We start from the raw sequence: 13,879 nt of genomic DNA, 5'->3' as shown, positions 1-13,879 counted from the left end.
TTAATAACGTGAGCTTCTGAGCTCGAATTTCACGGGTGAGAGGACGAGTCAGTGTTGTGTGTCGGGCTGGATGGAGATGTGCGAATCCCCTTCTCCCAAGCCAGGAACTTCTGCCTCTCCCGGGAACCACCCCCAGCCGTGCTCTCTGGGGAGGAATTTCACACGCCGCCCGGCGAGTCCAGGCCCGAACATCGCCTCTTCACCGCTGGCGACCGGCGGGGGTGTACAGCTCTGAACAGTAACAAACTCTTTCTCCAGGTCATGTAGCAGACATGCACTGTTTATTACAGCACACTCTGTTGACAGCCCATCACAAACATGACATGTTTAAAATAGAGAAAATAATTGCAGAAAAATCCATTTCTAAAAATTATGCAGGTGTTAATTCTTCCAGAAATTTGTCACCTGCAAACGAATCTTTAAAAAGAGAAAATGTTGTGCTTTGCTGCTAGGAAAATCCTAATGCTAATTATCAAATATCAGGACTAAACCCTGTATTCAGTTCAAATGCAAAAAGCAAGCACCCTTTAATTTAAAATACTTAGTACTCCCCCTTCTTTTTAATTTGATATCAAGAAATCCAGAAAATGTGCAAACTTTATCAGACTGTAATGTTTCAACTAAACACAAATTTTAATTGCATTGAGAAAGCTGCTAAGCATATTCAGGTTAAAAATGAAGTCACTGAGATTTGGGTGATTAGGTTTTTGCCTTTGCTTTCTAGTCTGTACCAGACTTGAGCGATTCTTCGTAGCAGACCAGAAGAAAAGGCAAATAATCTTTGGTACTATTAATTTTAGGGGAAGTTTAACCTTTTCTATCCTTCATACTAATATAATCTTTTTCCTGAAAGCATTTTTAGTAATTATTAATGCTAGAAAGGTACACAAACAAGTATTTTTTTTTTAATAACATGTAACAGATATCCATAAAATCATTACTGTTACATTTTGGCAAAAGGATCATTTATGTGCTGTTTTTGATTACCTTCTCTAGTAAACAGTTGTTCTGGGAAAGTCAACCATTCATTTAGGTTACCAGTGAACAAGCCTATTCTAATTTTGGCACACCTGGCATTAGGTTACCGTGATAATTTTATAAGAATTTGAATTAAGAAGTTTGCTATTTTAAGTTAAATTTGGAAATTTTATAATAGAAATGAAAAATGAGAGCCAGCTTCTCTTCCTGTTTATTTCAAGGAGAATATAATCACATCGTTGGATACTGTGAAAAAAATCCTAGCATTACATCAATTTTGCCAGTCATATTAAGGCATTAATCCTGCAAGTCTACACTCATAAATATAATCATGACTTTGGGCCTATCAGGCAAAGACTAATTGGGAAAAAAAAGTGTTTGACATCACTCTTGAAGTTAATAGTGAGGCGTAACAAGCAATAATGTGAATTACAGTACTGAGTGACTTAGTTTCATTTTACCTTGTCAGAAGACAACTAAAAATGTGCTTATTTGACAAACAATTTCAGCCATGAGTTCTTGTTACAAGAAGTCTTAATTCTTAAATTCTTAGCGTACCTATTGAATAAAAAAAAAGTATGCAAAACCAGTGAACCATTGAATTCTCATACATTAAGACTGTACTTTAAAGTGGGAATTCAGATGACGAAGAAAATCTTCCTTAGATGTTGGAGATGGTGGGAAAACTTCTCGACAGAATTCACATATTCTACACTGATTCAGTTCAGAGTCTGCATATGCTTGTGCCAGCAAATCATTGTCTTGAGGCTGCCAAATGATCTAAAAGAAACAGAAAATTATTATTGCTGTAGTTTACAATGTGGTTTACATTATACTGTAGCTTATATTTATATAAAAAAAATACCTGTCTCTTTAAACTGGGTATCCTTTACACCTGCCTCACCAGAGACGTTAACTAGAGTGTTCTCATTTAAAAAAAACAAGGCAGAACTTAGGTTTTTTTAAGTTCTGTAAACACACTGTCCTTGCAAATACTTAAAATACCTTGGTATCTATTACTAATAAATACTGCTATAAGCAATAGTCTGTAATACCAGTTTGATACATATTAAAGCTTTTCTTTAACTCTGCATTTCAGTATTTTACTCTAGAAGTCATAGTACACAATAGCCATTCAACAGAAATAAGAAAATACATTTTTTACCTTAGAATAAACTGTTTCTTGTACAGAGTTAATATCTCCATTCTTATTGGCACGTAACTAGCTTTCAGTTTACTTACAAAATTATTAGAGCAATATCATGTGGCTTCAGGTACTTATTTGCTCTGACTGTCTTTTACTGTAAATGTGTTTCAAATAATCTGGTTTGGGATTCCTTTGGCCATGACAGCATCAAACTTGCTGGGACCATGTGAATACACACCCATGCATTCAGGCAATTCTGTGAACTATGCTGTATTGGGTTCAGCAGCTGCATTGCTCTGGGTCCCTGAGCTAGTTAGCTTAAAGCTAACTCTGTTTATCCGACATTGGAATTCAAGGCACTTAAGTCTGGAGACTACGTGTGCACTATTTAGAATCATACCAACTAGAAACCAAAAAGTCTTCTATCAGTTTTCAAAGTAAAGTTAAAAATTCAGTTTCATTACTTTAATATTAGCAACACAAGATCAAATAAATAGTTCTGTTATATGGTCAGGACAATCAGGTTTTGAGTAAATTGAAAACCAAATGCATACTGCTGTGACTGCAAAGTAGACAGAATGGCAGCAAGCTGGTATGAGCTCTATGTGGGGATGGAATCTAGAAGAGAAGAGCACCCTACAGGGTTTTTTTTGGCTCAGTTTTCTTCCCTCTTGCTTCACTAGCACATGGAAAGGCAAGCAAGAATACTTTAGAAAGTAGTTTCTTTAAAAGTTTTAAATTTCTTGCTACTGATACTTACCCAAGATTTTTAATTTTCAGCTCTTCCAATTTCATCATGTCAAATAGTTAGAATCTATTGTTTATTCCTGCCATGGTAACCCACTGTAGAACTAACCTGGCTTTCACTGCGGTTAAACCTTCTTTTTAAACAACCCTAAACTTCTTGGGAGTCAATTTCCTGCCTATTTGGTATTTAAACAGTGTTTAGCTTATCACATAGCAATAGCAGATTTACTGTCTTTCATTATGGTCAGCAATCCATATAATTAAATTGACTAATTAGTAATTAAGTGCAATCACACCACTTCTTTTCAGCTCGAAGAGTCTACTTATTGTATATTGCTGGTGTAAATTGCATATTAAATCTATCTAGACACTGACACACTTAAACATAAGTTAACACACTTAAACACACCACATAAATGTGTTTAGAGTTACTTGTTTCTGATACCTTATGATGTAAAGCGTAATTTGAAAAAGAGATAAAATAATATTGTAAAAATACTATATCTCATCTTGGAAGCACAACAAGGGGAGGTACTCATCCAGCAACCCACAGATGCAGGCACTTAACTTCCATTTCTTTGAGTGCTAAGCATGTACTTAATATCGTTTTCAGAACAGGAGAACTATTTAAGCAGGTGTTCCATTTCAAAAACATCAATATTCAGATTAAGATTAATAGACTTGATTTGCTTTTAAAATCATGAACATACTTAGAAATATTTCTGGTGGAAACAACCCCCTCAAACTGCAGATAAATACAGATAAGCATGTGCATCTATATGAAAGTCTCAGTTAAATGTAGTCTGTAAAATCCTAGGTTCACTAATATCCATGTTTATTTTAATCTGCTGCTCTTTTCAGTCACGTTTTTTTTTTTTAAATTACATCTAAAGAAAACAGTACTGAGTTTTAGATTTAGTATCCACATAGAAGGAAAGAGCTAAATTTATTACACCAACTGAGAGCAGTTCCAAGAACTTACTGTTGCCAAATCTACTGCATTTATGGGGTTTTCCATTTTATAAGTTAACATATGTAGTAAATACTTGAAAGTTTTATCTATGCTAGGGAAAAAATTGAGATATGGTATTCCTTCCTATTGGAGCTTCACCACTGGAAGGGATGATAGAAGCTGTATGCAGGATAACTACCCTTAGAAAGGTGGTAAAAATACTAAGAACAAATTTTTACATAAATTTGCTAAGGTTAACACAACGGAAAGGGCATGTATACAACTAACTTCTAAAAAAATGAGTGTTTTAATCTACATATATATATTATCTGTGAATCAACTCATTAGTACAATTAACAGTCAGAAAAAATCTCTAGAGCTGAGTCCAATTCACTGGGAAAAATATTTAAAAACCTATTTTGAATGCTGCTGAATAAAGGTGATGGATCTTTAAATACTGATATACACAGATGTACATTTAATGGATTCTAAAGTAATATTGGCTTGTTTTAAACAAGCTTGTAGATAAGATGTAACATTTTAATCAATGCAGTGCTATTGTAGATATGACTTACAAATACTGAAACAGTTCACCATTAGCTTTCTTTTTCTCTGAGTGTTAGCATTAGTACATTTTTTCTCCACAAAGTAGATCATTCACATTTTAAATGATAGCTCCAAATTAATTTCCTTATTTTGCAGAAATACCAATGATCAAAGGCTTATTGCTATTCAACCACTGTTCTGTACTTTTTAAGCTGCACACTCTCCTATCAATTTATAACCACACACCAGCTGTTTCACTTGCTGTAATGTACAATGCAGGGTGCCATCTATTGAAAAATGAATACACATACTAACTACTAAAAGAACAAGCTGGAGAGGGAATACAGGAAAAGAGGATAGTAACAAGCAATGGAGTGAATGCTTCATAGCTCCACAGTAATTCTGCTGGCAATAAAATAAATGTTTTAATTTGTTTAACTCAGTCGCAACTTGAACTGAGGACCCAATGAAAAATAAAGAACAATAAAAGTTGTGATTAATAAGTTATTATAGAATTGAGATCTCCTATATTACAAATAGATATTTAAAATACCTTTTTAAAAATCAGGCTTATAGTTTAAAATACAATGATGAAGAACAGCAAACTTTCCATGCTTTAAAATTTTCATGCAAAACTTGTTTGTGAGAGAAAATTAAACTAGACTGGGTAAATTTTAGGAGAAGAAAACACCAAAGCTATCACGTCCTACAGACACTTTCCACATGCTAGTTTTGCATGTCATGCAGTGGCCAAATGGAGATGCAAAGCTCTTCTGCTGCACGTACCTTGTCATTAGAAAAGAACACCAAACTACATCAATGTAAATAGTAAATATATGTGAAATTTAGGCTCAGAGAATTCCTAAATATCACTACTTGCTTATTCTTGAAAATCTGTTCTTTCACAAGGTGCGAGCAAAGCCACAGAAAAAACCAACCAACCAACCAACCAACCAACCAACCAGATCAGTCTATAAAGCTCCATAATTTTGCCATCTTTCAGATGAGACAGGATGTTACACAAAAGAAGCAAAGTATTCAAGAGTTGTGAGTGTCAGAAGCTGCCAAAATACTTTTCTGCATTACAGGAACTGGGCCTTGTTTTCAGAAGCTCCCATGGACTTCAAGCTACAACTGAAATTCAAGCCCAAATTACCTACATAAACCTAAAATAAAGTATTTTAGTGAACTTTCCTTCATTTGAAAAAATGCTTTCCTCCTACAATGAAATAATTTAAGTTTTCTTAGAGGGGAGGAATACGGTGTTGTTTATACTTCAGATTGAGATAAAAAGTAGCATAGTAGAAGTATTTATCTGTTCAGCTTTTTAATTAGTCCATTTTTCATATTTTCTGCTGTACATGAAAAACAATTAAAACAAATTTGTGTCCTATTCAACTGAGATCAAGGGTAGAAGGAAAGCAATCTAGGGGGCAACTTACGACTAATGACAGCTTTGAAATAGATATAGAAGCAATTAATATCGAGATGAACTGAAATTTGTACAAGCATCCAGTGCCTGTGTCTGCTTAAATTCCTGCCCTTTCACTGGAAAAGTGACTTGTATACATACACCAGTACTAGGAAGAAGAACTGACAAGAGATATTGTCTTAAAAAAAACACTGATGAATATAGAATATATTAATCCTGTCTCAAAGCTCTTTGCAAAGTTTGTGTCTGAATCATTACCATTTTTTGAAATGTACACTATTTATAGATAGATACCTGATGAGGACCTCTGACGGTTGTTCCAGCAGTTTCTAAAGAAAAAATTGCTTCAGGTACACCCTGGTTTGTGTGCTTAGGTACAAATGTGAAACCACTGTCTGTTGTTTTTAAACACGGTTTGTCATGGATATTTTCTATAGGTACGTTTGCATGATCTGAGGGGTTTGTTTTGTCAACAGTAGTTAAGCTTTGTAAAGCTGAGGTCATGAGATCAATGCCATGAGCTTCAAATGAGTTAGGTTCCAATTTACTGAGGTTAGCAGCACGGTCTCTGTGCTCCAGGTTAAAATGATGATCTTGAAGCATGTTTTCAGCTATACCGGTACAAGAAACTGTTGGTTTTTCCTGAGTGCTCTGCAAGAAAGCAGAGTCATTGTCTGTAGGTGGAAACTTGACATTAAATTTAGAAAGTGATTCTACAGAGTTGTTGTCCTCATCTTGGCCCACTCCTCTTGGTGTGATAGATGTGATGCATGATGCACCTCTATTTATATCCTTTATAACCCGAGGCTTAAAAAGCTCTTCTGCTTGTTCATCAGTTTTATCAGTACACTGTATCGGCATGGAAAACTGTATTTCTGTGAAGAAAGAATGAAGAAAACATTAAATAGTCCATTGAAGTACAATTATTAAAGATAATGGTGTTGGGAGTCTTTTTCCTGTGGGGTTTTTGATCTTCTTTCTTGGTTTTTTTTAATAGTTACTTTTTTCTCTTTAAAATCAGATTGAATTCTCTTTCACAAACATGCGATCTGACAGAAAAACTATCAGAACAGAATAAAAGGAAATAATTATGTTCTAGTAATTCTATTTCTGTTTGATTTATGGCTAGAAACATTTTCATTTTATTGAAAATTATGTTGTCCCATACTCTTAACACATACTTGCATATATTTACTGAAGTGGCAGAAATAGAAGCTGGAACCCAAACCATTTCACACAGTGCCAAGAACATGCTAGGCACCATGAGCACGATTTTAGAAGGTATTCAGGTACCAAACTCCCACTGGTTTCCAAATTAGTTAAATATTTAAACTGAATAACTATTCAGAAATGGGACCATATTTTCACTTGTTTTGAGAATTCCCCCTTCATTTTCAGCACTTTATTAACAAAAATGATAATAATGTACATGGTTAATCCTAATCAGGTAAGATAATAACTTCAGTACACACTGATTGTACAGCACCCTTCTGACATCACTCAGATATTGCAGTAAAGTGGAACACAGAAGTAACAGAAATCAAACAGATTAAATCTATATCATGTATAGCTTTTCACACCATTGAGGTAGGCACTTCTTTAGGGAAACCAAAACCATTCTGAAGTAAGTTGCCAAACACACATCCTCCAAAATTTCCACCCTCAAATAAGAAAGTTATTAACATATATAGCAATACAGTTCAGACATAGCAATTTAAAACCACAAGATACACATTAGCACTTCATGTAACAAAACTTCAGTAACAGATGACCTAAATTAAAAGAAAGAGCTGAAATCAGCATATTTTGCATCAGCTGTGAGAGTTTGGCAGGTGTTTATTGAAATCACTTAAGAGTCTGATCCTACTATTCGAAAAGCTAGTAGAAAATATCCACAGTAGCTTACGTTATATTAAACTTAAGCATTAGGAGAACTGGATATCCATAATCTCTTATGGCTGCAACAAAATTCAAGCCTTTCTTTTGTTTTCAGGAAGTGTTGGATGAAGCTCTTGTCCCATATAACAAAACAGTATTCAAAAGTCTGCACAAGGAAGTCTAGAAAATAAGTTCTCTGACTGTCCTAAGTCCAGCAGTTTTCCTCTAACAGATATGGGGCCAGAGACATTCATAGCAGACATCTTTTGAACTGACAGCTAAATTAAAAGCAAGCAAGTGCTGTCATTCACACAGTATGATGGGATATCACATGTAGTAAGTGCCTGCCTCTCACTCCAAGGGGCAAAACAATTACAAGAGCCATTGATGTGATGACTGTCTTTTATAGCATGTGATTTGGAGCATTCCTCATAGAATGCCAAAACTGGCGGTGCTTTTTCTTGGTGAAATACTGAGCACCATGTGAACAGACTTGAAAAAGGCAGATGGTAAACAGTGGAAATACTTCTATGTATGTGTAATTTGCAGTATTTTCAAATATAAAGCAAAGCTTTCAAACAGTTGAATCACAATAAGAGCTTAAGTATGATATTACCAGTTTCAGGTTCTGGCTTTATCTTAAATTTAATCAGTTGGTCTGTTTGTTCTTCGGCTAGCATACATATTCGATGACACTCTTCTTTCATGTCCTGGAAAATAGTCTCCAGATTCTCTCTGGAAGATCAAATTGTAAATTAAAGAGTCAACCAATTCAACTTGTTGTGACCTTTAATCTAGTCACACCCAGAAACCAGAGAAAAGCAATACTAAAAGCTACTTTTCCTGCAGATCTTGTTCCTCAACATATGTATACATATTTTTGTTCTCCTCATAAAAGCAAGCAGAAAAAGGAAAAGAAAATGTTATCAAAGAGCTGTTTAGTCATATCATACACACATATATTTGAACTTAAGAACTGACTCTGCAAGGACTGCCCCCAGAAATCCAGCCTTTATATTTCTTTCAGCTCCCTCAGGTATTTTGTGGAACAGTTTATCTTTCCCATGGGTACTGTTTCCACCTCATTCTTGGGACAATAAGATTCTGCCACTATGAACATTGTTTTCTGTTGTTGTCTGCGCACTTCAGACTTTGCAGAAGAAGGAACACATAAGCCTTTGTTACTGTTCTTTCCATTTTTGTCTACTTCGCATTTTGGAGAGGGGCTTGTGAACTCATTCCCTCTCTGTTTCATACAATATCATATGAATTTTCCTTTTATTTTGAGGGATTTATTTTATTATACATGGGAATCTTACATTTAGTTATCTGCACTGAGAATGGTAAAAATAGTTCATTCTGGAGTGAGTTTATTTGCCCAAAGGCATTATGTTATTCAGTTATTGATGCATCCATAACATTCCATTGTGAAATTTTGATAAACTTGCTGAGTAATTTACATTTCTAAGCAAAACATAATGGATTTTATAAAATTAACTTCAAGGATGAAAAAGTGAAGTTCGATTTGTGTTCTCTTTTGCATCTTTGTATCAAAAGACCTCAAAAGGGATTTTGCTTTAATCCACTGAATTGTTTTCCTTTTTTATCGCTTATTTGTATAGCAATCGGGCTGTGTTCCTACTTCTGCCGTGCTTCTCTTTTTGAAGAGAATGTCTTACAAATGTCTATTTGTATCTCTTTTGAAAAAAAGATTAGCAGAAGGAGTTAAAGTTGCTACTTTTAACATTCTCATTCTGACAATTTGTTCAGATGTTTTAATACATAACAAATTATAAAAGACTCAAGTCTGTAATCAGAGCTTTAAAATATACATAGTATTAGATGAAGCAATCTTAATTTGCTAGACATTTGTGATACTATAATCTTACTAGTGTAAGATTACCAGTAATCTTACCAATCACATACCTCTTTCCAAGAAAACAGTAAAGTAAGCGAGCTATTTGAGAGCAGGGAGACAGAAGACAAGTAAAGGTTTTTCATTTTTTAGATATAAATCAATAAAGACAAACAAGTCTTTCTCACATCACAGTCTTATTTCCTCTCCTACTTATTCTAAAGGAGTAGTGAGCCAGACTAAAGATCCATGCACTTCACCTAGCCTATGTCTGGGAGTGGTCAAGAGAATGTCAGGGCAAGAGAATAAGGAGACAGCAAGAATTCACCATACTTTCCCTTAACACTCCCCTAACCTCACCTTACAGAACCTTCTACCTAGCTTCAGTAAAATTGTTAAAAGTGGCATTACTGCCTATCCTGTGAAAAATGCAAACCTAAGACTTTGGTCAATACTCTTCTGAAATCACTGGCAGAAGAGGGAATACTTGCTTAGGAAATCTACTGCTTTTGGTCCCTTGGTTATAGCAGGGGCTGACTGGCTTCACTTAACAGATAAACCTAGTTTCAAACTCTCTCATTTAGGATGGATCAGGCTATGAATTATTTCTTCATACTGACTATCAGACTCCCTCCTGATCAGTTAATCCATTATGGGTGTACATTCCTGTCCTGAAGAGAGTTAATGCAAGGGAGTCAATGCTTATCCAAACTCTAGTATTAACATCCACTGCTGATTCCCAGAGTTCAACCTCCTGCTGAACCAAGTGGCTATTTTTCTTCCTCCCAACTTACCCCTACATACTTGTAAAGCCCCAGTTATGATTCCACATAGTTGCTGGCTTTATTACCTTCCCACATGAGCTCTTTGACCCCTGATGCTCCCCACTTCCCACTTCTCCCCATCCTTTTGTTAAGGTACTGTGTAGAAAAGAGGGCCTTATTTAAAGACAGAAAAGACAAAAGTAAATTTTAGAAATGCCGCAAAAGTATTTACCTTTCAGCCATAGGTGAAATACCAGAGATCCCTAGAGATAATTCAGGGTTATCTGGAACAACTTTCCTACTTTTCACCTTGAAGTAAAATATGAAAATATTGAGCACATGTTAGCATATTAATTTTGCGCTTCACTTTGATATGAATAAAAATGTCAGGGGGTCCTTCACCTAAGTCCTGCTGGAAGCTATCAAAATATTCACAAAATGACAAAACCAGTTTTTTAATGTTTGTGTGAAATTCCTAATTTTAGTTTAACAGTTTTTAGTTTAATGCAGTATGGCATTCCTCTGCTCATACTCCCTTGAAAGGGAACTGATCCTAAGAATATTGCTTGATTGTAATTCTTTTTCAGTCATGTATAAGGTAAGATTATGTATTTTGTATAAGCTTGTTAGTGAAGTGTCCAGCTATTTTAGCTCTTAAAAATCAATTTATTCACTGAACACATCACAAGCTAATATGTCAGAAGTTCTAGCAGGTTTTTAAATAAGTTATTAACTTTGACTACCACCGTGTGGTTCACTCCAGTATTACATAGTTTTAAATCTGCCAGGCATTAAGGAAAGTTTTTGTAACAACCAGTCATTAAGCTGGAGTTCCACTAGAGCTGCATTACTAGATGGCCTGGGTAGTTCATATGTGCTCCAAATCAGACATGAACTTGATCACACCTCCCAAATCAGCTGATTTCTAAACTGTATAAGATTAGAAATCTGTATAAGCTTATACAGTGCTTATAACCACAGATCCATAGCCTACAGGTGTGTCTCGTCTTGCACTGAAGGGCAATTGCAGCTCCTGTAGACACATTTGAGCTGCCTTGTACTTAGTAACATGTTTTACAAGTGCTTGCCATAGTAAGTTAAGCAATGTTTGGGAAGTCTAATAGCAACAACTTATGTGTTGCTGTGCTCCCACCCTTACCTGTGTTCACTTTAAATTAGCTAGGTAAAATATGTATACATGGTTAGATTCACGTCAATGACTGCACTTTAACTATCCCACAATACCACTCTGGATGCTATTCTGTTACAAAAATAGGGTGGCAAAAAAAATGAAAAAAAATCAACTCGGTCTTGGTGAAAACTTCCAACTGAAATTTATAAACCAGAAATTATAATCTGGAGTTTCCACAAATATGAACATTTTAAAGGCATAACATAAAATAATTAACATACAAACCAACTAATATTTATTTAATGGTATTCCCTGTGTGCTTTATATACTTTGACAATTTCCTAGTAATTATACAATGCTGAAATTTAAAATGTGCTTAGTAGAATAATTAGTATAAATTCCAAACATTTCCTTTTGAAAGAAGTAATAATTTACAAATGTTTGTCTTTTTCATTTTATCTCTACTTGGTTTCTTATCTTACCTCCCTTTTATATATTGGCATCTGTATACTCTTTTGTGCTTCATTTAATTCTTTCAATTTGCTTTTCAGATTTCTTATTTTATCTTCTTGGTTGGAAATAACAGATAAAAGCTTCCTTTCCTTTTGATTGCTTTTGTCCTCAAGTTGCTTCAATTTCATGCTCTCACTTTCTAACTGTTCCTAAAAAATAATTTTAGAAACACCAGTACAATTAATAGAACTGAGACTTGTGGACTATCACTATTCAGCAGTCTGGAATAAGCTAAATTAAGGTTTTGCAATATAAGTAAGGATCAGTCTTATTTATTACATTATTACTTTTAAATTGATAGTAAAAACCTTCTACCACTACACATAGATGTAACTTATCATAGACTATTATTCAAAGAACTGTATCTTCTGGATTTCTGAAAGTCATATTAGTGTTTATAAAAAATAAAGACACTTTGTTCAATTACTGTATAATTTACATTAAAAAATTATATCTTTTGCATGTACAATACATAAAAAAATATTTCATGAATTTCAATCTTAAACCATTTTGAAGATGGTGATAATTCTGCAGCCACCTTAATTTTTGAGCAAACCCAAGAACTCAATAAGAGAATCACAGAATATCTCAAATTGGAAGGGACCCATAAGGATCAAGTCCAACTCCCAGCTCTTTGCAGGACTACCTAAAACTAAACCATATGACTAAGAGTGTTGTCCAGACACTCTTTGAACTTTGACAGGCTTGGTGCCACGACTGGCATCCATCGAGAGCCTGTTCCAACAATCAACAATCCTCTCAGTGAAGAACCTTTTCCTAATGTCCAACCTGAACTTCCCCTGATGTAACTTCATTCTGTTTCCTCGTGTCCTATTACTGGTCACCAGAAAGAGGAGATCAGCACCTCCCCCATCTGTGGAAGTTGTAGACTGGGGTGAGGTCACCCCTCAGGTTCTCTTTTCCAAGCTCAACAAACAAGTGACATCAGCTGCTCCTTGTAAGTCTTGCCCTTTAAACCTTTCACCATCTTAGTCACCTTCCTCTGGACACACTCTGATAGTTTGATGTCCTTCTTGTTTTGTGGAGCCCAAAACTCACCACAGTGCTCCAGGTGAGGCCACATCAGTGCAGAGCAGAGCAGGACAAACACCTCCCTTGACCAGCTGGCGATGCTTTGCCTGATGCACCCCAGGACACAGCTCGCCCTTTTGGCTGCCAGGGCACATTGCTGACTCATATCAACCCGCCCTCAACCCAAATCTCAGATCTCTTTCTGCATGGCTGCTCTCCAGCCTCTCATCCTCCACAAGGATTGTATTGCAAATATTTCAGTCCCATAAAGATTTGTGAAATAAAAAGCACTGGCTGTCCTGACTTTAATGATCCATCTAGTAATTAATGGAATTTTTATGTATGTGGGTTTTTTTGTAGAATAACAAAAAAGTTTTTTAATATGCTCAATTTTTTAATATGCTTGAAAATTGCAAAAATTTTCAAGAGCAACCAACAGTTAAAAACTGCTGCTATGAACACCTTATAGTTGTCAGTTTATGAAATCTACAGAAACACTAATCTTGAGCTGTATCAAGTGTCACAAAAAGTGTCCTGAAGTCCCATGATTGTCTCTGTGAGAGAAGTATGCCCAAAAGTTAACTTTTCCAGAAGAATGTCAGTGAAATGCAGTGAGATAGTCTGTAGGCAAGTTGGGCAAGGTTAAGAGGAAAGAAGCAGCTAAGTGCTTTTCCAAGACCATGTTTTATTTTCAAATGGAACCTAAATAGGGTGAAGTTGTGCATTTGGATATTAGGTAGGTAGGTAGGGCTACTCTACTTGACAATGACAGCCATGCAAGGGTGGGTCCAGAGCTGCTTCACCAAGACACCAGCTTGTTAAGCATGGATGGGTGTACATGTAGCTGACACAAGTGTTTAGCCTCAAAAGGTAATACTATCTGGATTAAAGAAAAAACAAACC

The 13,879-nt window shown here is 35.4% G+C and overlaps 1 protein-coding gene across 4 annotated transcripts in view; it reads right to left on the bottom strand.

The window, feature by feature from the left end:
* Nucleotides 1-262: 262 nt before the first annotated feature.
* TANK (TRAF family member associated NFKB activator) overlaps nucleotides 263-13,879 on the bottom strand; it is a 28,253-nt gene continuing 14,636 nt past the window's right edge. For all 4 annotated transcript variants that reach the window (XM_051787672.1, XM_051787671.1, XM_051787670.1 and 1 more), the window contains 5 exons: nucleotides 11,914-12,093; nucleotides 10,532-10,608; nucleotides 8,297-8,415; nucleotides 6,097-6,677; nucleotides 263-1,758 (listed from right to left, as the gene is read on the bottom strand). In XM_051787672.1, the coding sequence (XP_051643632.1) occupies nucleotides 1,591-1,758; nucleotides 6,097-6,677; nucleotides 8,297-8,415; nucleotides 10,532-10,608; nucleotides 11,914-12,093 (1,125 nt within the window). In that variant the 3' untranslated portion in view covers nucleotides 263-1,590. The remainder of the gene's footprint in view (nucleotides 1,759-6,096; nucleotides 6,678-8,296; nucleotides 8,416-10,531; nucleotides 10,609-11,913; nucleotides 12,094-13,879) is intronic.

Source organism: Manacus candei, unplaced genomic scaffold (assembly GCF_025592945.1).
Source record: "Manacus candei isolate 608988 ecotype Guabito, Panama unplaced genomic scaffold, ASM2559294v1 h1tg000023l, whole genome shotgun sequence".
Classification (NCBI taxonomy): Eukaryota; Metazoa; Chordata; class Aves; order Passeriformes; family Pipridae; genus Manacus; species Manacus candei.
Note: the sequence above shows the minus strand (reverse complement) of the source record. Positions and strands in the feature narration are given on the sequence as shown.